Source organism: Nicotiana tabacum, chromosome 24 (genome assembly GCF_000715075.1).
Source record: "Nicotiana tabacum cultivar K326 chromosome 24, ASM71507v2, whole genome shotgun sequence".
Classification (NCBI taxonomy): domain Eukaryota; kingdom Viridiplantae; phylum Streptophyta; class Magnoliopsida; order Solanales; family Solanaceae; genus Nicotiana; species Nicotiana tabacum.
The window spans coordinates 28,332,402-28,355,560 of record NC_134103.1 but is presented as its reverse complement, the minus strand read 5'-3'; the positions used below and the strand labels follow the sequence as shown (position 1 = coordinate 28,355,560).

General features: G+C 39.6%; 1 protein-coding gene across 1 annotated transcript; it reads left to right on the top strand.

Annotated features, from left to right (window-relative positions):
* The first annotated feature begins 21,829 nt into the window (after positions 1-21,829).
* On the top strand, positions 21,830-22,492 carry LOC142178079 (uncharacterized). The gene has a single exon (XM_075247407.1). It carries the CDS (start codon positions 21,830-21,832, stop codon positions 22,490-22,492), a length of 663 nt encoding a protein of 220 aa, XP_075103508.1.
* Positions 22,493-23,159: the final 667 nt, after the last annotated feature.

Genomic DNA, 23,159 nt, shown 5'->3' with positions numbered 1-23,159 from the left:
TCTAGAGCCTTTGCTAGTATACGGTGTGTTTGTGCTAAGGGTACCTGGGTGAAGAAGCAAGAAGGAGAGATTAAGGTTGTTCAGACTTAATCCAAAGCCAAAGCGTCTGGTTCCCATCTTGGTGTGAGTGATCCCAAACTTGTGGACAAATTGACTGTTATTGACAACAAGTTAACCATCATCAATGTCACGACCCAAAATCTCACTTATCGTGATGGTGCATATCTCAATACTAGGCAAGCCGACAATCTCAATAAACTACCATATCTTTTAAGTTTGAAAGCATATATTTGAATTCCATAGAAAACCTCAATATTTCAAATACAAAACATTCCCAAAACTCGGTGTCACTGAGCACATGAGCATCTAATATAAATACAGAGTCTGACTGAAAAAACACTGTCTAAAAGTATAGAACATTACAATAACTGGGGAAAAAAAAGAGACAAGGTCAGCGGAGTCTAGGCAGCTACCTTGATAGTCTCCAACTGGTAGCACTCTGAGATCTAACAGTCGCCGGATCCGAAAGCACCTGGATCTGCACACGAGGTGCAGAGTGTAGTATGAGTACAACCAACTCAATAATTAATAAGGCTAACCTCTGGGCTACAGTCCAGTATAAATAATGGTACAAAAATATAGGCATGCTTTCAAGTTCAACAGTTAAACCCAATACAAGTTAAATAGATCAATACTGTATGATATGAAGAATATGACATCTCAGTAGAAAAGACCTTAGGTAGATGCTGGTCATAAATTATTCGGTCACTCGGTACTCTTTACGGCCAATCCAGCCCACGGATATTCCATCCGGTATATATATACACATCGACTGACGGTCATTCACTAAGTACCGTATAAGGCTAATCCAACCCTGGGTAATATATTCCCAAATGTAAATGATACGGACAAGATCCATGTCCAGAGAAATTTTATCATAATATATATAGATAAGTAAGGCTAGCCCATGCCCTCGAAAGTCCATCCCGAATATATAATCATCAATGCTCACTAGGGGTGTGTACAAACTCTGGAGGGGATCCTTCAGCCCAAGCGTAATATAAAGCCGATATGGACTACTGCAGGCTGGCAGTCCCGATCCGTATAATAAATAAGCCTATAAGGCCTGCTACAGGCGGGCAGCCCCGATCCATATAATAATAAAGCCAACAAGGCCTGCTGCAGGTGGGCAGCCCCAATCCATATAATAATAAAGCCAACAAGGCCTGTTGCAGGCTGGCAGCCCCGATCCATATAATAATAATAAAGCCAACAAGGCCTGCTGCAGTCGGGCAACCCCGATCCATATAATAACAAAGCCAATAATGCCTGTTGCAGGCGGGCAGCCCTGATCCATATAATAATAAATCCAATAAGGCCTGCTGCAGGCGGGCAGCCTCGATCCATATAATAGTAAAGCCTATAAGGCCTGCTGCAGGCGGGCATCCCCGATCCATATAACCATTCCATATAATAATAATAGATATATAAAGCCGATATGGCCTGCTGTAGGCGGGCAGCCCCGATCCCATAAATATCCTCACAATGGATGAACATGACTCAGTATGAAATATATAGTTTAAAATAATTAATTTAACAGCAACACGACCCCATGGGTCCTAAAATATTGGCATGTAGCCTAAACATGATCTTTAATAAGAGCCTCACCTCAATTTCTCTATCACGTGGGAAATGTTCAGATAATAACAGGATTCTTTAATTTATAAAACTTCACAGAATTTATTCAAGTCACAATTTCAATGGTGCACACCCACACGCTCGTCAACTATCATATGCGTCACCTCCAGACAATTTATATAACACCAACTCAAAGATTCATTCACTCAATGTAACACCCTGGAAAATTTTAAAGTACTTAAGGGGTAAGCCCGGTAAATTTTGCAAAGAAAATAATATTTTATGGTGCCGGACCAGGCTTACGTGTTTTATGATGCAGAATCACTCTGCGGGCCGCTTAATGGCCGCAGAGTGAGGCAGTTAATTGGGTCGGTTGGATGCAACTATGCGGGCGACTATGCGACCGCATAACTGTTATGCGGTGCATTTTGCGATCGCATAACAGGCAGCCTTTTTGATCATTTTGTCAGCAATTATGCGACCGGTATGCGGTCCGCATAACCACTATGCGATCGCATATGCGACCGCAGAACCTATTCCGGAGCTCCATTTTTGAGTATTTAAAACCCGACCCTATTTCGTTAAATACACTCTTTGGGTCATTTTTGAGCTATTATCTGATATTTTAGAGTGAGAGAGGGTACCCTATAGTGAGAAGGTGTTCTCCAATAATTGTTCTTCAATTCTTGCCCAAGTTTTGGAAGATTGAGAAGGGAAACTCACTAGGTCTTCATCCTAGAGGTAAGATTCTACACCCTAACTCTCAATTTCGAATTTTGTGTAGAAATGAATAATAAGCAAGATAATTTCTGGGCAAGAGGGTTGGTTATTTTACATGCATGTGTTATCAAAGGGTGTAGAAAGATTGTTGAACTAAAAATAGTAAAGGTTGGGTTGTGGGATGATGGAATCCTCCATAAAAGGATCTTGAAGCCTTAATGCATATCTAGTGTTTGATAAAATACTCAAATGAGCTAGAACCATGATCATCTTCCTAATTTTTGGTTTAATTTGTTATATTTCTACAGTGCGTCCGCACTTCACAGCCTTTCCACTACCATGCTTCAGTAAATTGAATATAACTTTCCCTAGATATGTCCAAATTTAGATGTCTTTACTTTTCTGGAAACTAGACACGAAGGGCTACAACTTTCATGTTTAAATCATCTCCAAATTCCTTGTGGATCAAATGATATAAGCTTCTGAAGTCAAACCATCAAACCTGTAGAACCCCTGATGTGCGGCCGCACACAAATTTGTGTGGTCCGCACTTTTCCTTTGGAGTGCGGCCGCACACAAAATTGTGCGGTCCGCATTTTTCCTCTGCGTTCCGCACTTTTTCTTTGAAGTGCGGCCGCAGACAAAATTGTGTGGTCCGCACTATTCCTCTACGGTCCGCACTTTTCCGAAAGTTACAGAACAACTTTAGAGTGCTGAAATTCCCGGACATCACTCAAAACTCACCCCGAAACTCACCGAGCCACTCGGGATCCCGTTCAAATATACCAATAAGTTCCATAACATAACACGGACCTACTCGATGTTTCAAATCACATCAAACAACACTAAAATCACGAATCATACTCCAATTCAAGCCTAATGAACTATGAAACATCCAATTTCTACAAACAACGCCGAAACCTATCAAATCACATCTAATTGACCTCACATTTGGCACACAAGTTATAAATGACATAACGGAGCTATGAAAGTTTTCAGAACTGGATTCCGACTCCGATATCAAAAAGTCAACTCCTCGGTCAAACTTCCAAAGTTAAATTTCTATTTTAGCCATTTCAAGTTTAATTTAACTACGGGCTTCCAAATAATTTTCCGGACACGCTCCTAAGTCCAAAATCACCATACTGAGCTATTGGAACTATCAAAACTCCATTTCGGAGTCATTTGCACAAAAATTCAAATCAGTCCACTCTTTTCATTTAAGCTTCTAAACAAGGATTGTTCTTTCAATTAAATCCCGAATTATCCGAAAACCAAACCCGACAATTCACACAAGTCATAGTACACATTACGAAGCTACTCAAGACTTCAAATTGCCTAAAGGAGCATAGATGTTCAAAATGACAAGTCGGGTCATTACATTCTCCCCCACTTAAACATACGTTCGTCCTCGAACGTGCCAAAAGTTGTTCCTAAACCTTCAAATCACTATTCCACCTTACCACGCAGATACTCGGGGGTGATCCCACGTCACCCTATACCATATAGGCCTGACAACACCACATAACCGAAAATCACTAATTTAGCATTAGCCCATTAACCTTGGAGTCTAATTTCCAACATCCAAAAATTTATTTTCAAGGCCCGAATCTCACATCTACACACTTTTTGAGTCTTAATAAGTTGTATTAGGCCTTAGCCATAAGCCCATATATAATCACTTAATATACTACACAACTCGCATGCTCGCAGCACTATTTCCGATCATAGTAACTACTCCAAACTAACCCAGTAATAGTATTAACCCCCATTTCAAACAAAATATCATTCAAGAACCTTCGTACACTGCTGATAATGAAAGAAACACGCGGAAATCTCATGACCCTTATCAGATCAACAAGTCATGGAGCTCTCTCGCCCCAACTATAATCATAATCACTTTCTAAGACGACTTTCAATATTATCCTCCCGAATATACCTTAATCAAACATGATTGTACCCATTCTAGGTCCAATGACCTTATATTATTAAACACAACTATCCCACTGACATGCCACACCATTACAACTCGAGCCACAACTACACAACCTTGTACCCAAAATGGAAGATGTTTCAAAGTAAAGAATCGTATTGCAAGTTCAACAAGCAACACCATAACTGCAATGCTATAAGCTCATTAAATATAGTAGAACCAAGACACACAAATTTAATAACAGTAACAAGCTCTTCTAGAGCTCACATTATCATCACTCGCACGGACAACTCACGTGCTATAGTATCAATATCTCGACCCGTACGGATAACTCACGTGCAAATAATATAAATACCTGGATCGGCACGGACAACTCACGTGCCAATAACATAATCTATCTGGCATGGTCACAGGCCTCCAGTCCAAGCATATCATAGAGGAGTAATCATATAAGTACACATGTATATGATAATGAAATAGGATTCACATTCTCTTGGAGTGGTATAAATAACACGCCATAGTGTAGGCATGTGCAAAGTGTGTTATCACAGCTCGATCGGCAAGTTAACACAGAAATAGTAACTACCCAGTTTATTCAGGAAATTAGCCTCTTTGTAACCTCCAGTATAGTCCAGATAGTTCTCAACAAATGTACGAATAAGAGAAACGTCATAACTTTACGCTTAACCGTCAACTCAAGGCATATCATAGCCTAAACATTTTCCCGAATCTGAATACTTGCCCTGGTGCCCGCACATGAGCTCAAACCCCACATATATATACGCACTCATAGCGCATAGTCATCATAAATAATTAACGTAACTAGTGCCTCCACTGAGTTTAAATAAAATACTCACCTCAAACAGGCTGCAACCCTGAAACAATACACTTATGAGAACTCCCAGATCCCCAAATTCATAGAACACATGAACCATCGTAACTGATCACAACTCCAGCACTCGAATGACCATCACATATTTCATGCACGATCATCCCACTAGGAATATTTTCATAATTCTTCCTTGCCACATATCAATAATTTGAATATCAGCAGTCTATCAGCTAGACGAATATCGCAATACTAGTGAAACATCCGTAAGTCAAAACACATTGTGCCCTTCTGAATGTCCACTCTTCTCATGTAATACCACTAGTGCCAATATCTAAAATCGATTGTGCTCCATAAACTCGTGACCTTCATTTTGAAACTGAATCGTATACTTGCACATGCAAATCCCAATCTCACTCCATGCATAACCTCTATTAGGCCATCCAATGAAAACACGAGAACCTCATTAACACTCTGAGTCACAAGCAAAATACTTACCCAGTTAGTTAGAAATCTTCCTCTTGCTTCCTTCCAGGAGGAAATCACAATACACAACACGTTTCCCACACCAATAGAAAATTTTCTGTTCAAACCATGGTAGAAACCATCAAGAACACTTTGAAATCCATCTGCACATAACCAAGCTATTAGAACTAAATTTCTCTAACTCGACCAAACCATGTGGGTCACCAAAACCCAAGAATATTGCCACTAAAACATTTGTAGAGTCTTATCACATCATAATTACCTCTATGAATACCACAACCGAAACACCCACTCTGAAAATACCTTATGTGAACTTAAAATTGTTCCTCTTCCTTTTTCTTGTACTGAAATGTAGAATCCATAGTCATATAGAATTACCGCAAGTCTCGACACCATCCAGTATAAATAACCAATTCTGGTGATATACAAATTCAGAAAAATTTTGAATCGACACATATACATTTTGAATCTATTAGAACCCTTTCGAAAGTCACCCACTATGCTCAAATTTAAATTGCACCGCCCAAACGGGCCGAAAGACACAAGCCCCATTAGTACAACAGCCCCCAAAGAAGTAACCCTACCTTAACACCACCAATCAAATTCATACTTCGTGTGCACTACATCTTTCAAAATAACCATTTAATCATTTCATGATTTTTTTCTTATTTTCATAAAGTATAATATAACCCGCATTCAAGAAATTTTTTTACTCGAGTCATCCCCGATCTCAACTTCTGCAAGGCATAACTAATCAACAAGTATGCCTTGGACCAAAAACAATACCGCACATAATCGTGCAATCACATGGTAGATAGCAGACTCCCCCACTTTGCTCAAAGCCATAGAACAAAACACTCGATAAATCACAATACTCATACTTTATTACTTCCATAATACTGCAGTCAGTTCAACAAAAATTCTTCTCAAGCTTATGCAACACCCACCATAAAATACCTTAATCATCCGCTAAGTTCGCATTTATTCTCATGACAGTCAAGTCAATTTTCTCGACCATATTCAAATTCAAATGTCAACACATACGCCCCGCTAGCAGAAAAGAAACTCTTCACTCAACATTATAAGGAACACACCTTCGTAGATTACTCTACAAGGGATAACCCACTTGCTTAGCCTCAAATTGACATCTTGTTATACCCTTTCGCAATCACAATTACTATGCAATCACTTAATCTTTCTGAGTCAAAACTCATTAACAAGACATGAGAATTTAATTTGTCCCACTTTAACAACGTGAAAGATCCTTCAAAACATTCATACTCGAGATTGTACGTCACATCAAAACAAAAATCAAGAAAACACTCCTCATCATATTTGAATCGTTTTAACACATCCCGCAGTCACATCATACTCATCCCAAAGCCGTTTCCACCGCTCATCGGGCCACAAATTCCACTCACAGGGATATTACCGGACATATGAGTACAAATATACAAGTTCTCACAACTGAAACTGCCGAGTCTAAGCTGCGGTCTAAACCTAGCCTCAAGTCCTCTATACTAGCCCACCACCAAAACAAAGAATACACCTCTCGAACCTCGTTCATGGAATCACAAGCCAACGATGCACAATTGATACTTAGTGCTCACATACGCACATGAATGCGTGGAAGGAGTTCAAAGAGTTATGTTTCAAGCTGAAACAATTTCGCACAATAGAATACAAGAAAGTGAAAATTTTCCTAAGGTTCGACAACCTCTCGAAGATACGTACATACGTCTCCGTATCAATCCGCAAGACTCTAATAAACATCCTCATGATTCGTGAGACCTATGTAACCTAGAGCTCTGGTACCAACTTTTCACGACCCAAAATCTCACCTGTCATGATGGCGTCTATCTCAATACTAGGCAAGTCGACAATCTCAATAAACCACCATATCTTTTAAGTTTGAAAACATAATATTTGAATTCCATAGAAAACCTCACAATTGCAAATACAAAATATTCCCAAAACTCAGTGTCACTGAGTACATGTATAAATACAGAGTTCGGCTGATAAAACACTGTCCGAAAATATAGAACATTACAATAACTGAAAGAAAGAGAGACAAGGTCAGTGGACTCCAGGCAGCTACCTTGATAGTCTCCAACTGGTACCACTCTGAGATCTAACATTCGTCATATCCGAAAGCACTTGGATCTGCACACGAGATGCAGAGTGTACTATGAGTACAACCAACTCAATAAGTAACAAGGCTAACCTCTAGGCTGAAAGTAGTGCCGAGCTCCGCGGATACAGTCCAGTATAAATAATGGTACAAAAATGTAGGCATTCTTTCAAGTTCAACAATTAAACCCAATACAAGATAAATAGATCAATACTACATGATATGAGGAATATGACATCTCAGTAGAAAATACCTCAGGTAAATGCTGGTCACAAATTATTCGGTCACTCGGTACTGTTTACGGCCAATCCAGCCTAGGGATATTACATCCCTTATATATATACACATCGACTAACAGTCAGTCACTCAGTACCATATAAGGCTAGTCCAACCCTGGGGTAATGTATCCCCAAATGTAAAGGATACGGACAAGATCCATGTCTAGGGAAATTTCATCATAATATATATAGATAAGTAAGGCTAGTCCATGCCTTGGAAACTCCATCCCGAATATATAATCATCAACGCTCCCTGGAGGTGTGTACAGACAATGGAGGGGCTCTTTCAGCCCAAGCGTAATATAAAGCTGATATGGACTACTGCAGGTGGGCAATCCCGATCCGTATAATAAATAAGCCTATAAGGCCTGCTACAAGCGGGCAGCCCCGATACATATAATAATAAATTCAACAAGGCATGCTGCAGGTGGGCAGCCCCGATCTATATAATAATAAAGCCAACAAGGCCTGCTGCAGGCGGGCAGCCCCGATCCATATAATAATAAAGCCAACAAGGCCTGCTACAGGCGGGCAGCCCCGATCCATATAATAATAAAGTCAACAAGGCATGTTGCTGGAGGGCAGCCCCGATCCATATAATAATAAAGCCAACAAGGCATGCTGCAGGCGGAAAGCCCCGATCCATATAATAATAAAGCCAACAAGGCCTTATGTAGGCGGGCAGCCCCGATCTATATAATAATAAAGCCAACAAGGTCTGTTGTAGGCGGGCAGCCCTGATCCATATAATAGTAAAGCCAATAAGGCCTGCTCAGCGTGCAACCCAATCCCATAATATATATATATATATATATATATATATATATATATATATATATATATATATATATAAAGTCGATATGGCCAGCTGCAGGCGGGCAACCCCGATCCCATAAATATTCTCACAATGGATGAGCACGACTAAGTATGAAATGTATATTTTAAAATAATTAATTTAACAGCAACACGACCCCATGGGTCCCAAAGTATCACGTGATCTTTAATAAGAGCCTCACCTCAATTTCTCTAACACGTGGGAAATATTCGGATAATAACATGATTCTTTAATTTATACAACTTCATAGAATTTATTCAATTCACAATTTCAATGGTGCACGTCCACACGCCCGTCAACTATCTTGTGTGTCACCTCCAGACAATTTATATAATACCCACTCGGGGATTCATACCCTCAAATTCAAGTTTAGAAGTATTACTTACCTCAAACTGTGAAATGCTTTACTCTGCTATGCCTTTGCCTCACAAATCGGCCTCCGAATGCCTCGATTCCCGATGAACTTCTTGAAAAACCCACGAACAGTCGTCACAACCCGACCTCTCTAGGTCCCAAAAATGAAATAATACCCTAGGCCTCAGTTATATAGAATACCCTCTGACCTCCCAATGTGCGGTCCGCACATTTCCAAGTTCCACACAGCCTCTCCACTACCAGACTTTAGTAAATTGGCCATACCTTTCTCTACATATGTCCAAATTATGGCTTCTTTACATTTCTGGAAATAAGACACGAAGGGCTACAACTGTCCTTTTTGAATCATATCCAGATTCTTTGCAGATCAAATGATATAAGTTTCCGAACTCGGTCTATCGAACCTGCAGAACCCCTGATGTGCGGTCGCATACAAAATTGTGGGGTTCGCACTTTTCCTCTGGAGTGCGGCCGCACACAAAATTGTGCGGTCCGCACTTATCCTCTGCGGTCCGCACGTTTCCTCTAAAGTGCGGCCACATACAAAATTATGCGGTCCGCACTTTTCTGAAAGTTACAGAACAATATTAGAGTGTTGAAATACCCAGACATCGCTCAAAACTCACCCCGAAACTCACTGAGCCACTCGTGATCCCGTTCAAATATACCAACAAGTTCCATAACATAACACGGACCTATTCGAAGCCTCAAATCAAATCAAACAACGCTAAAACCATGAATCATACCCTTCCAATTTCTACAAACAACGCTGAAACCTATCAAATCACGTCTGATTAACTTCATATTTTGCACACAAGTCATAAATGACATAACGGAGCTATGAAAATTTTCAGAACTGGATTCTGACTCTGATATCAAAAAGTTAACTCCTCGATCAAACTTCCAAAGTTAAATTTTTATTTTAGCCATTTCAAGTTTAATTTAACTACGGGCTTTCAAATAATTTTTCGGACATGCTCCTAAGTCCAAATCACCATACGGAGCTATTGGAACTATCAAAACTCCATTCCATAGTCATTTGCACAAAAATTCAAATCGGTCCACTCTTTTCATTTAAGCTTTTAAACAAGAATTTTTCTTTCAATTAAATCCTGAATCATCCGAAAACCAAATCCGACAATTCACACCAGTCATAGTACATATTACAAAGTTGCTCAAGATTTCAAATTGCTGAAAGAAGTGTATATGTTCAAAACGACAAGTCGGGCCATTACAATCAAGGACCTTCTTGTCTCAACTCAATCAACCATTGGGTACATTCATGACATATCTAAGGAGACAGGGTCGGATGTATCAAAAATAAGTGTCAAGATTCTCGAGTTAGCAGAGAATGTAGTCAAAGCTTTCAAGGAGGTGTATGACAGGATCGATGGGATATCTGTTACAGTGAATGCTAGCTTTGATCGTCTGAATGAGGGTATCTGCAATACTCTCACTTATTTTCTGCGTTGTTAGTTGTGAATGTGTGGATGTTTAAGACAATATTTATTTTTGCTGTTTTGGACTGGTTCACAAGTCATCGGATGCTTTTTTGTAGAATACTCATTATCTCTCCATGTTTATCACTGCACTTATGTTTGTGTAGTTTGCTTGCAATATTTCTGCCTACAATGCTTTTGTTCTATATTTGCATAGTGTTATAATCCTTTTTGTTGAGGGGGAGTCGACTACAAGTATTAATCAAGTACTGCCTTGCTGAGGAGAAGTCAACTGAGGAGTCGACTATACCAAGAAGAGAGTCGGCTAACAGGGAAGTAAATTATTTTTATATATGCTATTTTGTCATCATCAAAAAGGGAGAGATTATTATATGTAGATTTCAATGATGAAAATAACATATTATTGTTTGCAGGATCACTTGAGATACAAAGAAGGATGCGAGCAAGTCTATCAATGATGTACGAATGAAGACAAGAAAGGAATGAGTAAAAGAAAGAATGCAAAGATCTGTCAATGGAAGTACGAAAAGAAGGCCCAAGATTAAAGCGATATGTAAAAGATACGACAACCAGGATGATGGAGTATAAAGAAGGAAGGACTGAGATTTAAGGAGATCTAGACTAAAATTGTGCCTACTCTAATTGCTGAAGATATGCGTCGAAAAGGAAGGCTATCAATTCCATGGATCAAGGAGCAACTTAAGGACCACTTATAAGAGATCCTCTTTCAAGAAGGAAGCGATCGGCATTCATGGACCATCTAAGGAAGCTCCGCACTTATTCTTGGAATGAATCATAACATATTCAACTCCAAGGATCAATTCCCTTGGGATCGCAAATCTCTCAACGATCGACCACAATACATCAAGCCAAAGTTCAAGTATATAATGCAGATTATCAAAGAGGAATCACATACTTTGATCAAACCAATTCCATGCTCTTTGTTCTACTCTAAACAAGCATTGTAATCTAAGTGTAGTTTACTGTGTAATCAGTAGAGAGAAAAATGAGAGAGAAAAATCTTGGTGAGGCATTATATCGAAAATATCGAAAACAACCTTTGTGGGTTTGTCCTTAAAAGGAACTATAACTTTTCAATCTTAAGGTAGACATTTAAGTCCCTTTGCACCTTAAGTTAGCCTCTTCGTGGGTTTGTCCTTAAAAGGAACTATAATTTTTTAATCTTAAGGTGGACGTTTAAGTCCCTTTGCACATTAAGTTGGCCTCTTTATGGATTTGTCCTTCTATATGCTACCATGGATTTGTCCTCCCTTATGATGTTGAGGATTTGTCCATCTATTTGTTGCCATGTACTTGTACTTCGATATGCCGTATGAACCTTCACACCTTGAAAGTAATCTCTCTGATAGTCGGGCCACTTTGAGAGTAATCTCTCTGATAGTCGGGTCATCTTGAGAGTAATCCATTCGATAGTCGGGCTACATTGAGAGTAATCTCTCCAATAGCCGGGCCACCTTGAGAGTAATCTCTCTGATAGTCGGGTCATCTTGAGAGTAATCTCTCTGATAGTCGGGCCACATTGAGAGTAATCTCTCTGATGGTCGGGCAACCTTGAGAGTAATCTCTCTGATAGTCGGGTCGTCTTGAGAGTAAACTCCTCGATAGTGTCATGACCCAAAATCTCACCTGTCATGATAGCGCCTATCTCAATACTAGGCGAGCCGACAATCTCAATAAACTACCATATCTTTTAAGTTTGAAAATATAATATCTAAATTCAGCAGAAGAAAACTTACAATTACATATATAAACACTCCCAAAACCCGGTGTCACTAAGTACATGAGCATCTAAATGAATACAAGGTCTGATTGATAAAATCGTTGTCTGAAAATATAGAACAGTACAATAACTAAAAAGGAAGGGAGTCAATGTCTGTGGACACCAAGCAGCTACCTTGATAATCTCCATATAATAAATTCTGATATCTAGCAACCGGCGTATCCGGGAGAACCTGGATCTGCATACGAGGTGCAGAATGTAGTATGAGTACAACCAACTTAATAAGTAACAAGACTAACCTTTGGGCTTAAAGTAGTGACGAGCTCAGCAGGTACAATCCAGTATAAAAATAACAATACAGAAATGTAGGCATGCTTTCAAGTTCCAGTTACTCTCAGTACAAATAAAATAGATCACTTCTACACAATTTGAGGAATATGACATCTCTGTATCTACATGCCAATGTACATATTGTATGTGATTCACCTTAGTGAAAACTTCGTGTACTCTAAAATACTCAATCACTCGGTATTGTATATGGCCAATCCAGCCCAGGGAAGATCCATCCCAAATATATATATGTATATCCATCAACTGACAGTCAGTCACTCAGTACTGTATAAGGCCAATCCAGCCCAGAGGAAGATCCATCCCCAACTATCAATGATTATGACAAGATCCATGTCCAGGGAAAATCCATCCCTCAATATAAATGCTTCGGGGAAGATCCATGCCCAGGGAATATCCATCTCTCAATATAACTGCTTCGGGCAAGATCCATGCCCAAGGAAGATCCATCCCTCAATATATATATATATATATATATATATATATATATATATGGCAAGATCCATGCCCAGGGAAGATCCATCCCAGATATATGTATATCAACTACGCTCACTGGGGGTGTGTACAGACTTCGGAGGGGCTCCTTCAGCCCAAGCGCTCTAATAGCCAGAACCAGGCATAAAAAAAGAAACATAACTATCACTCAAAATCTCTAGTCTCTCGGGCTCTCAATGACATAAAAAATCAACCCGACATGATCATATGAAGTATCAATGAATGACAACAGAGACTGAGATATGATATGCAAGTGATAGATGTGACTAAGTACAATATTGTAAATTTAAACAAATAGTTCAATAATAATACGACCCATGTGGGTCCCAAAATATATCGGCGCGTAGCCGAATCATGATCTTTAATATGAGTGTAAGCTCAATTTCTCTAACATGTGGAGGATGTGCGGATAATGACATTTATTTAATTATGCAACTCCGCGGAATCAATTAATTCACAATTCCTATAATGCACGCCCACACGCCCGTTACCAAGCATGTGCGTCATCTCCAAACAATTCATACAACACGTACTTCAAGGATTCATATCCTCATAACCAAGTTTCGAAATGTTACTTACCTCAAACCGTATAATTCTTTACTCCGCTATGCTTTTACCTCGCGAATTGGTCAACGAAAGCCTCGTATCTAGCCACAATTAATTTGATTCAGTCAATACAAATTATTGGAATTAATTTTATATGAAAATACCAATTTTCAACAAAATCCGAAATTGCACTAAAAAATCGCCCGTGGGGCCCACATCTCGGAACCCGACAAAAGTTACAAAATTCGAAATCCCATTTAACTACAAGTCTAACCATACCAATTTTACCAAATTCCGACAACGAATCGACCTCCAAATCCTCAATTTAAGGTATAGAAAATTTCTCCCATTTTCAACTCAATCTTTACCCATTTAAACTCAACAATCTTTCCACAAACCTTATTGGTATGTGTATGTATAAATAATACTCTCACACCCAAGAATCATACTCTTAATCACCCATCTTTCACTGCAAACCCGAAATTGAAGAACTGGAAAAAGAAATTCTTACCTCTTTGAAGCCCTAGCAAGATCCTTGTGAAATCTTCAAACCTTGAACAAGAATTGATGAATAAATGACTAAGTCTTCACTTTCTCTCTCTAAAATATCATATGAAACCCTTCAAAATGACCGCCAATAGTGTTTTATAAGAATGGGGTCGGGTTTATAAAACCAGAAAAATTAAGCCCTGAAACACACTTTGCGGTCGCATATGTGACCGCATAATACTTCTGTGGCTCGCGAAATGGCCGCGAAACGTGGCCTCCGGAACTGGGCAAGGCTGCCTCAATATGCGGTCGTTATGCGGTAGCATAATGCACCACAGAACTGATCTGCGGTCGCATAATGCGCCGCAAACTTTCCTCCATACTTGCCCCACTCCTGATTCACTCTGCGACCATTATGCAGTCCGCAGAGTGATTCTGCGACCGTATAGTGGGCCGCAGAAATGACCTTTTTTCCGGGAAAAATTTTTCTTTACTCCTCGGTGCATTGTTCAACCCAAAAATTCCGAGCCGCGGCTCGCAAGCTCGCTGCGAGAAATTTCTACAACCTTTGTACTAATTAATTTACCTCGGCACCATAAAACCTTTTCAACTTAAGTTTTAAAGCTTAGAACTAAGTATTCCAAATCATTCCAAAACCTCACCGGACCCGAACCAATTAACCCGGTAAATTATAAAACAACTAAAAACATAACTTGAGCAGTAAATGGGGAGACGGGGTTGTAATACTTGAAACAATCGACCGGGTCGTTACAGATAGTCGGACCACATCGAGAGTAATCTTTCCGATATTCAGGTCGCCTTGAGATTAATCTCTCCGATATTCGATCCTACCCATCCCCTTACACCCTAAGATAACCTTCTTCATACATGGAAGCATTTATCCTTACTTGGCCTGCAAAAAAAAGGACGAGAAGAAATTGCGCAAAAAGAGAAGGCAAAATATTTTTTACCTGTCAAACAGAAATTCGTAAAAATTTGCAAGAATTGAAATTCAGGATTGGAGAGCAAGCAGCCATATATATATAGATGTTAGAGACTGCTTGAAGGAGCATATTAACAATGTGGGAGTTAGATTATACAATTGGTCTCCTAGAAGGATTCAGTTAATGGTGGCGGGTGGGTTACTCATAGTGCAACGTCAATCGGCAACTTAGAGTTCAAGTAGGATTTGGAGATTTTCAAGCACTCCTTGTATATTCGGTGAACGAGACGGCAATGCTATATGGATAGATGTCTTCTGATCAAGGATACTTGCATGCCTTGGTTGTGAAAATTGCTATGTCAAATTAAAATAAAAACTTTTTTTTAATGTAAAGAATGACAAAAGTTTTCACAAATTTGTCCTACGTGATGACTAATGTTTGGTCATTATATATCTTTATACATGCCATTAGTAATATGGAAATTATTTTCTTGATTCAAGGAAAGAGAAAGTCCAATTCTGGATAACTTTTAAGAGGAGAAATGTCTTCTATGCGTACTTCAAGCCCAATTTTTGAGTTTCGATTAGACTACATTCCGATAAGTCTTGAAGTAGGGGAATTTGAAGGCATATAAATTTTATGAAAATTAAATTCATAAAATAATTTGGACTATACTTTAAGTTAAATATATTTTGGTCCAAATAAATATTATGGGCTAATATAATTGGATCAATTGTATATATCCAATTTATATGGGTTAAATAAATAAGTCGTAATCCATTGACTAGCCCATTTAACTTGGATAAAGACAATGAGCCACTTCATTGAGCCCAATATATCATCTTCCTAGAGGCCCAGTTTGGTGCAACGTGTCAAATGACATGGCACGCCAAGTCAAACTGAAGAGCCAATAGGATCATGTCACGTGTCAAAATGACACGACATGCCAAGTCACATTAAAGGCCAATGAATTCTCGCCACGTGTGCAAGTGACATGTTCTGGCCAACCAATGCGGTCTTGTCACACTTCAATTTGATTGATCGGAAAGAGTTTATTCTTATCATAACTATTCCCTCCCACAACTATAAATAGGGGTCTTTATAACCCAGAAAAAATACAAAACTTATAACAAAAAGCAAGAGAGAGCTCGTGGATCAAACACTGCGAAGTTCTCTACAAGTTTCAAGCTTCAAACAATCAAGTTCAAGCTCAAGTTCAAGCTCACGAACGAAGAACAAATCAAGATTCAAGGAGTACGAGTTCAAATCAAAGTTCGTGCTAGTTGAATTCAAGATCATCGTTCGTGGAAATAACAACATATTCAAGATCAAGCTCAAAGGTCCTTGAATTAATTACTATTGGAAAAAAGAATCAGAGGATTCATAGAGATTGTATACTCATATTATTTGAAATCAAATACTACAATTGTTGTAATATTTTTCGATCTTGATTTTTTTTTCTCGACGCAAATTTATTGTCTAGAAATTCTGACATGCCCAGTGGGACAATCTCTACCTCTCAACTCAATTTTTCAATCACCAAAGTTCAAGAACGTCGAAATGTCTTCAAAGAAAATCAACTCCAGATCAACATCCACCAAGGCTGCTAACTTCAGGTTTTATGCTGATGTGGAAAGCATCCTCAATGTTACCTTTGGAAGCTTTGGACTAGTTACGAGGAGCAAAGTAAGCTATTTAGAAAAACAAGCACTCCAAGTGTCGTCCGCATCAACCCCTATTTTTGGATCTTCATCCTCAAAAGGAGCAAGATCCTCTACGAACGTACCCGAAGGAGGAAGCGATATTGCTGAAAAGATCAAGAAAACTCTAGCTCTGCTTGACCTCTCTAGATCGAAGAACTCTGTTGTGAATGAAGATAATGATATGTCAAGTGATGGGTCTTCCCCACTTACACCGCATAGCATGAGCCATTGGAGAATCAATCTATGTGACAATCCATGCTACTCCCCATCATCTACAACAATCATGTAAGCCATGGTGACAAACACTTCATCTGTGCAAGAGCAGTTGGCAAACTTGGCGGAAGTAATCGCTGGCTTGAACAAGTGCATGCAAAATCAAGATGCTAGAATTGACAAGGTAACAGACAGGGTGATAATCCTGATGGAAGAAGAATCCACCCATGCACCTGGAAAACTCCCAGAAGTTCAAGAGATTGATCCTCCCCCACGACAAGTTGCATCGACTAAGGAAATTCCAGTCTCTTCGGAAGGGATGATTCCAATCAATCAACTAAAGGAGTTCATTGAAGGGACGATAAAAAACAAATATGAAGTTGCTTCCATGTCCTCATTTACCTACGCAAAGTCGTACACTTCAAGGATCGTTATGTTGAAGATGTTAGTTGGCTATCAACCTCCAAAATTTCAACAGTTTGATGGCAAAGGCAATCCAAAGAAACATGTGGCGCACTTCGTTGAGACGTGCAACAATGCTGGGACTCATGGAGATTACCTCATCAAGCAGTTTGTCTGCTCACTAAAAGAAAATGCTTTTGATTGGTACACAGACCTCAAGGTTGGATCTATTGATAGCTGGGATCAACTAGAGCAAGAATTACTCAATCGCTTTTATAGCATGAGATGTATTGTGAGTATGATAGAACTTACAAATACTCGTCAACGAAAGGGTGAATCAGTTATCGACTTTATCAATCGTTGGAGGAATGCAAGCCTCGACTGCAAAGACAGGCTTAGTGAAGCTTCGGGAATAGAGATGTGCATCCAAGGCATGCATTGGGGACTACACTATATCTTGCAAGGTATCAAGCCTGGCACATTTGAAGAACTTGCGACTCGTGCCCGTGACATAGAGTTGAGCATGGCCTCCGCTAAAAATGAAAGGTTTCCCATTTATGAGCCTTGCAAAGGAAACGACAAGCAAGAAGTCAGGAAATGGAGAAAGTTTGTATCCAAATATGAAAACAAATAAGCTATGAATATCAACACATCACCTATGAAGTTCACAACGAAGGTGAGCAAGAAGAAGAGTACAAAATCCACTTCTTTTCAAGATAAGCCAAGTAGAAAGTTGACTCTAAAAGAAATGCAAGAGAAGGAGTACCCATTTCTGGATTCTGATGTGCCAACCATTTTTTAAGAACTGCTCAAGTTAAATCTTATTGAGCTTCTAGAGAGGAAGCAACCAAATGAAGTTGGGAAAATGAATTATCCAAATTACTGCAAATATCACCGACTTGTAAGACACCCTCTAGAGAAGTATTTTGTCTTTAAGGACAAAGTTATGGACTTGGCCCGTGAAAAGAAGATCATGCTTGAAGATGAGAAGACAAGTGCGAACCAAGTCTCTATCACATTTGGCTCATTCGGTCTATATGAGCTATGCAGTTTAAAAGAAATCAAATATAAAGAATTACTGGAAAATAACAAAGCCAAAGTAGACCACCATGATGATGATGAAGGTTGGACGTTGGTGACTCACCGTAGGCGCCACAAAAGGAGCCCACGAAAAGAATCAATAGAACAACCAAAAAGGAAAATGATGGTGAAAAGACCAAGGAGATGGAATCCAGTTAAGCATTTGAATAAAGCAAAAGTGGCGGTGCACCATCCTCAAAAGCCATGAAATCCAGTGACCTTGGAGGAGTTCTTACCAAGTTGTATCTGCACGAAGATTTATCATGAGGGTATTGATGCCTCTTGTTGCCATGCTGACAAAGGGAAAAAAAGAGTGATGACCTACCATCGACACCATCTTCGGAAAATCTCATTGAGTCCATTCCTCAAGAAGTTAATTCTTGTGAGGAAAACGTTATGTTCACAAATGACGATCTTCTACTAGGTGACACTCCTCATAACTGCCCATTGTACCTGGTTGGCTATATGCGCGATGAAAGGGTAAACCAAATTTTGGTTGATGGAGGATCCTCAGTGAACATCTTGCCAATTCTCACTGTGAAAGAACTTGGTATTCCCATGAACGGACTCTCGGAAAGTCATGTGATGATTCAAGGATTCAACCAAGGGGGGAAAATAGCCATAGGTGCGATCAGGTTGGGAATCACCATTGAAGATATGTAATAAAGTGCATGGCTGCATACAACGTCTTAATTGGAAGGCCTTGGATACATGAGAATAATATAATTCTATCTACCTACCATAAATGTTTAAAATACTACGAGGGTGAAGTCAAGAAGAAGGTAGTTGATGATGATGAGCCATTCACCGAGGCTGAGTCACACTTCATCGATGTAAAGTTCTACTTAAAGAACCGCATTGTGAAGGAGCTAAAAGTCGATGATGTCATAAAAAGCAAGAATGACGAGCTCACACCTAAAAGAGCTGAGGTGACTACTGGTAGAACCAAAGTTGTTACTAGGGAGATACAACCTAACTCGAATAAATATTACAGAGGGGATATCGTGTCTTATGGCAAGAAAGTAAATCATGCACTCCAATATGTCCCTAAAAGGAAGAAATATGAAGGTGAATCATCTAATCTCCAAACTAACATGTTAAAGGAGTTAACTCTTCTGGTAAAACGAATTGAGGCAGTAAAGTTGTCCTCAAAGCCACTTGCAGGGTTTGTGGCCCAAAATCATTTGCAGAATGTGGCACTCCATACAAAGAGAACAGATGAAGGTTTTGATCCTAACGCTTACAGGTTATTTACAAAAGTTGGATACAATCCCAATGAGCCGCCAAAGTTAGGGAAGATCCCATCAGAAGTTGCGACGAGGCAACCACGTAAAGGTTTGGAATACAAGCAACCGTCACCAGTGCCCATCTTCATAAGAAGGGCGAGCAGCAATTATATCAATGTAGAAGATGAATCTCCCGCTTCTAACAAGCCTTTTATCTTTGATCGACTTGGAAAATCAACCATGAGGACTTCCGTGTTTGAGAGATTGGGTCCATTAAAGAAATGGAATAAGTTCTAGAGAAATTATTGAAATACAACAACACCCACTTCGCCCAAAATTTAGAAGATCTCTAAGGATTTCCAAAGTCCGGTTCCCTCTAGAATGAGGCGACAAACAAAAGTCATGGTTTCGTGTGATGAGGTACTAAAGGTGAAGCCATACATTGTGGTCTACAATAAAGAACGTGATGAAGATGAAGAAAGTGTGGTTTCTTCGTATCACGTTACTGCACAATGCGAGCACGGTGTTTCATCTCTAATGGAGGATTGATGAGAAATTGGAGAATGTTTCACCATGTCATCACATATCCTTCAACAATGGGGACCCTCAAGAAGATGAAGATGCAAAAGATGCTCCCCCGGAACTTGTAGAAGGGGTGAAAGAAACAAGTGATGCCTTAAAAGAAGTTAACCTTGGCACAAATGATGAACCAAGGCCCATATACCTAAGTTCTTTACTGGCAATCGATGACGAAAGCACTTATGTCAAGTTACTCAAGGAGTTCAAGGATGTCTTTGCTTGGAGTTACAAAGAGATTCCTGGCTTGGACAATAAAGTAGCAGTTCATCACCTTACAGTCAACAATGGCGCTAGACCAGTTAAGCAAGCCCAAAGGAGCTTTAGGCCGGACTTGGTTCCCTTGATCGAAAGTGAAGTTAACAAACTCATTGAAGCTGGATTTACTCGGGAAGTTAAATACCCAACATGGGTCTCAAGTATTGTCCCTGTAAGAAAGAAGAATGGCTAGATTTGGGAGTGCGTTGACTTCAGAGATATCAACAATGTGTGTCCCAAAGATGAAATCTCGCTTCCTATTCCATAATTTAAGATCGATGCTACTACTAATTATGAGGCAATGACTTTCATGGACGGATCGTCGGGCTATAACCAAATTCACATGGCACTAAAAGATGAAGACTTAACTCCATTCTGCACCCCCAAGGGTATTTATTGCTACAAGGAAATGCCTTTTGGCTTGAAGAACGTTGGTGCTACTTACCAAAGGGCAATATATAATATATTTGATGACCTTCTCCACAAGAATGTCGAATTCTATGTAGACGACTTAGTGGTAAAATCGAGAAAGAGGGGAGACCACTTGAAAGACTTGAGGATGGTGTTTGAATTGCTCCGGAGGTACCAACTTAGGAGGAATCCTGAAATGCGCCTTTGGAGTTACTTCTAGAAAGTTCCTTGGTTTCATTGTCCGACATCGAGGGATCGAAATTGATCAAGCCAAAGTGGATGCCAATTTGAAAATGTCTGAGCCTCGCGATATTCATGAATTAAAAAGTCTGCAGGGAAAGCTAATACCTTAGGAGATTCATCTCAATCCTAGCTGGGAGGTGCCAACCATTTAGTCGCCTCGTGAAGAAAGGTGTTCCTTTCAAGTGGGAGCAAGCTTGCAGCAATGCCTTTGAAAGTATGAAAACTTACTTGATGAAGCCTCCAGTTTTGGCAGCCCCTATACTTGGAAAGTCATTGATACTATACATTTCGGCACAACAAAGGTCTGTTGGAGCACTGTTGGTCCAAGAAAATAGTAAGGGGAAAGAAAACTCCTTTTATTACTTGAGCAGGATGATGACACAAAATGAGTTGAATTATTCGCCAATTGAAAAGTTAAGTTTGGCGCTAATCTTCTCAATTCAAAAGTTGAAGCACTACTTTCAAGCTCATGTCGCTCGCCTTGTTTCTAGGGCAAATCCTATCCAAGTTTGTAACGTCAAAACCAGTCTTTAGCGATCGACTAGAAAGATGGTACCTCCAATTTCAAAAATTCGAGATTGTGTACATTCCTCAAAATGATGCAAAAGGATACGCATTGGCAGACTTCTTAGCAGATAACCTGATACCTGATGATTGGGAACTAACTGATGAACTACCTGATGAAGACACAATGGTTGTTGAAGTAAAACCTCCATGGAAGATATACTTTGATGGTTCTTCACATCACGGAGGAGCTGGTGCTAGCGTAGTATTTGTCACTTCTCAAGGGAAAGTTCTGCCCTACTCCTTCATTTTGACACAACTTTGTTCCAACAATATTGCTGAGTATCAAGCATTAATACTTGGGCTTAAAATGGTTGTCGATATGAAGCAGTTGCAATTGCAAGTCTTTGGTGACTTCCAGTTAGTGGTCAATCAACCTTTAGGTACTTACGAGGTCAAGAAACCTGAATTACGCCCTTATCATAATTATGCTAAGAAATTGATGAGATGGCTCAGTGATGTGACTGTTCAATATATGCCAAGGAAAGAAAACAAGAAGGTCGATGCTTTAGCTGTCCCAGCTTCATCGTTAACCTTGCCAGATCAAGTACAAGTTACTATATGCTAAAAATGGGTATTACCGCCGCCAAATAAGGGTGGAAGTGAAGAAAATGAACTCAAGCATCTTGTCGTTGTTTCTGAAACTGAGAAAGAAAAATGATGACAACCCATTATCGATTACTTGAGCTACAGGATACTTCAAGAAAATCCAAGGAGAAGGACTGAAATATGTTGTCGTGCACCACGCTTCCTTTACTACAAAGATACCCTATACAAAAGATCATTCGAGGGAGTACTCTTCTGATACTTAGGGGACGATGAAGCACTCCAAGATTTGTAGGAGGCACATTCTGGGGAATGTGGGTCACACCAGTCTGGACCAAAGCTCCACTTCTATATAAAAAAGATGGGATGTTATTGGCCAACGATGGTAAAAGTTTTCTTGGACTACGCTCAAAGATACAAAGCTTGCCAATTCCATGCAAATTTTATCCATCAGCCTCCCGAAATGTTACACTCGACTGTTGCATCCTAGCCATTTGATGCTTAGGGACTGGATATTGTAGGACCACTGCCAAAATCCTCTGGTGGGCACTTATACATCTTGGTTGCAACTGATTACTTCTCAAAATGGGCAGAAGTTGTTGCTCTTAAGTAAGTAAAGAAGCAAAATGTTGTAAGTTTCATCCGATTAAACATTATCTATCACTTTGGCATTCCTCGTTACATAATAA

Excerpts from the sequence above, each read along its gene's own strand:
- LOC142178079 (XM_075247407.1), top strand. The coding sequence starts at position 21,830 with ATGTCGCTCGCCTTGTTTCTAGGGCAAATCCTATCCAAGTTTGTAACG.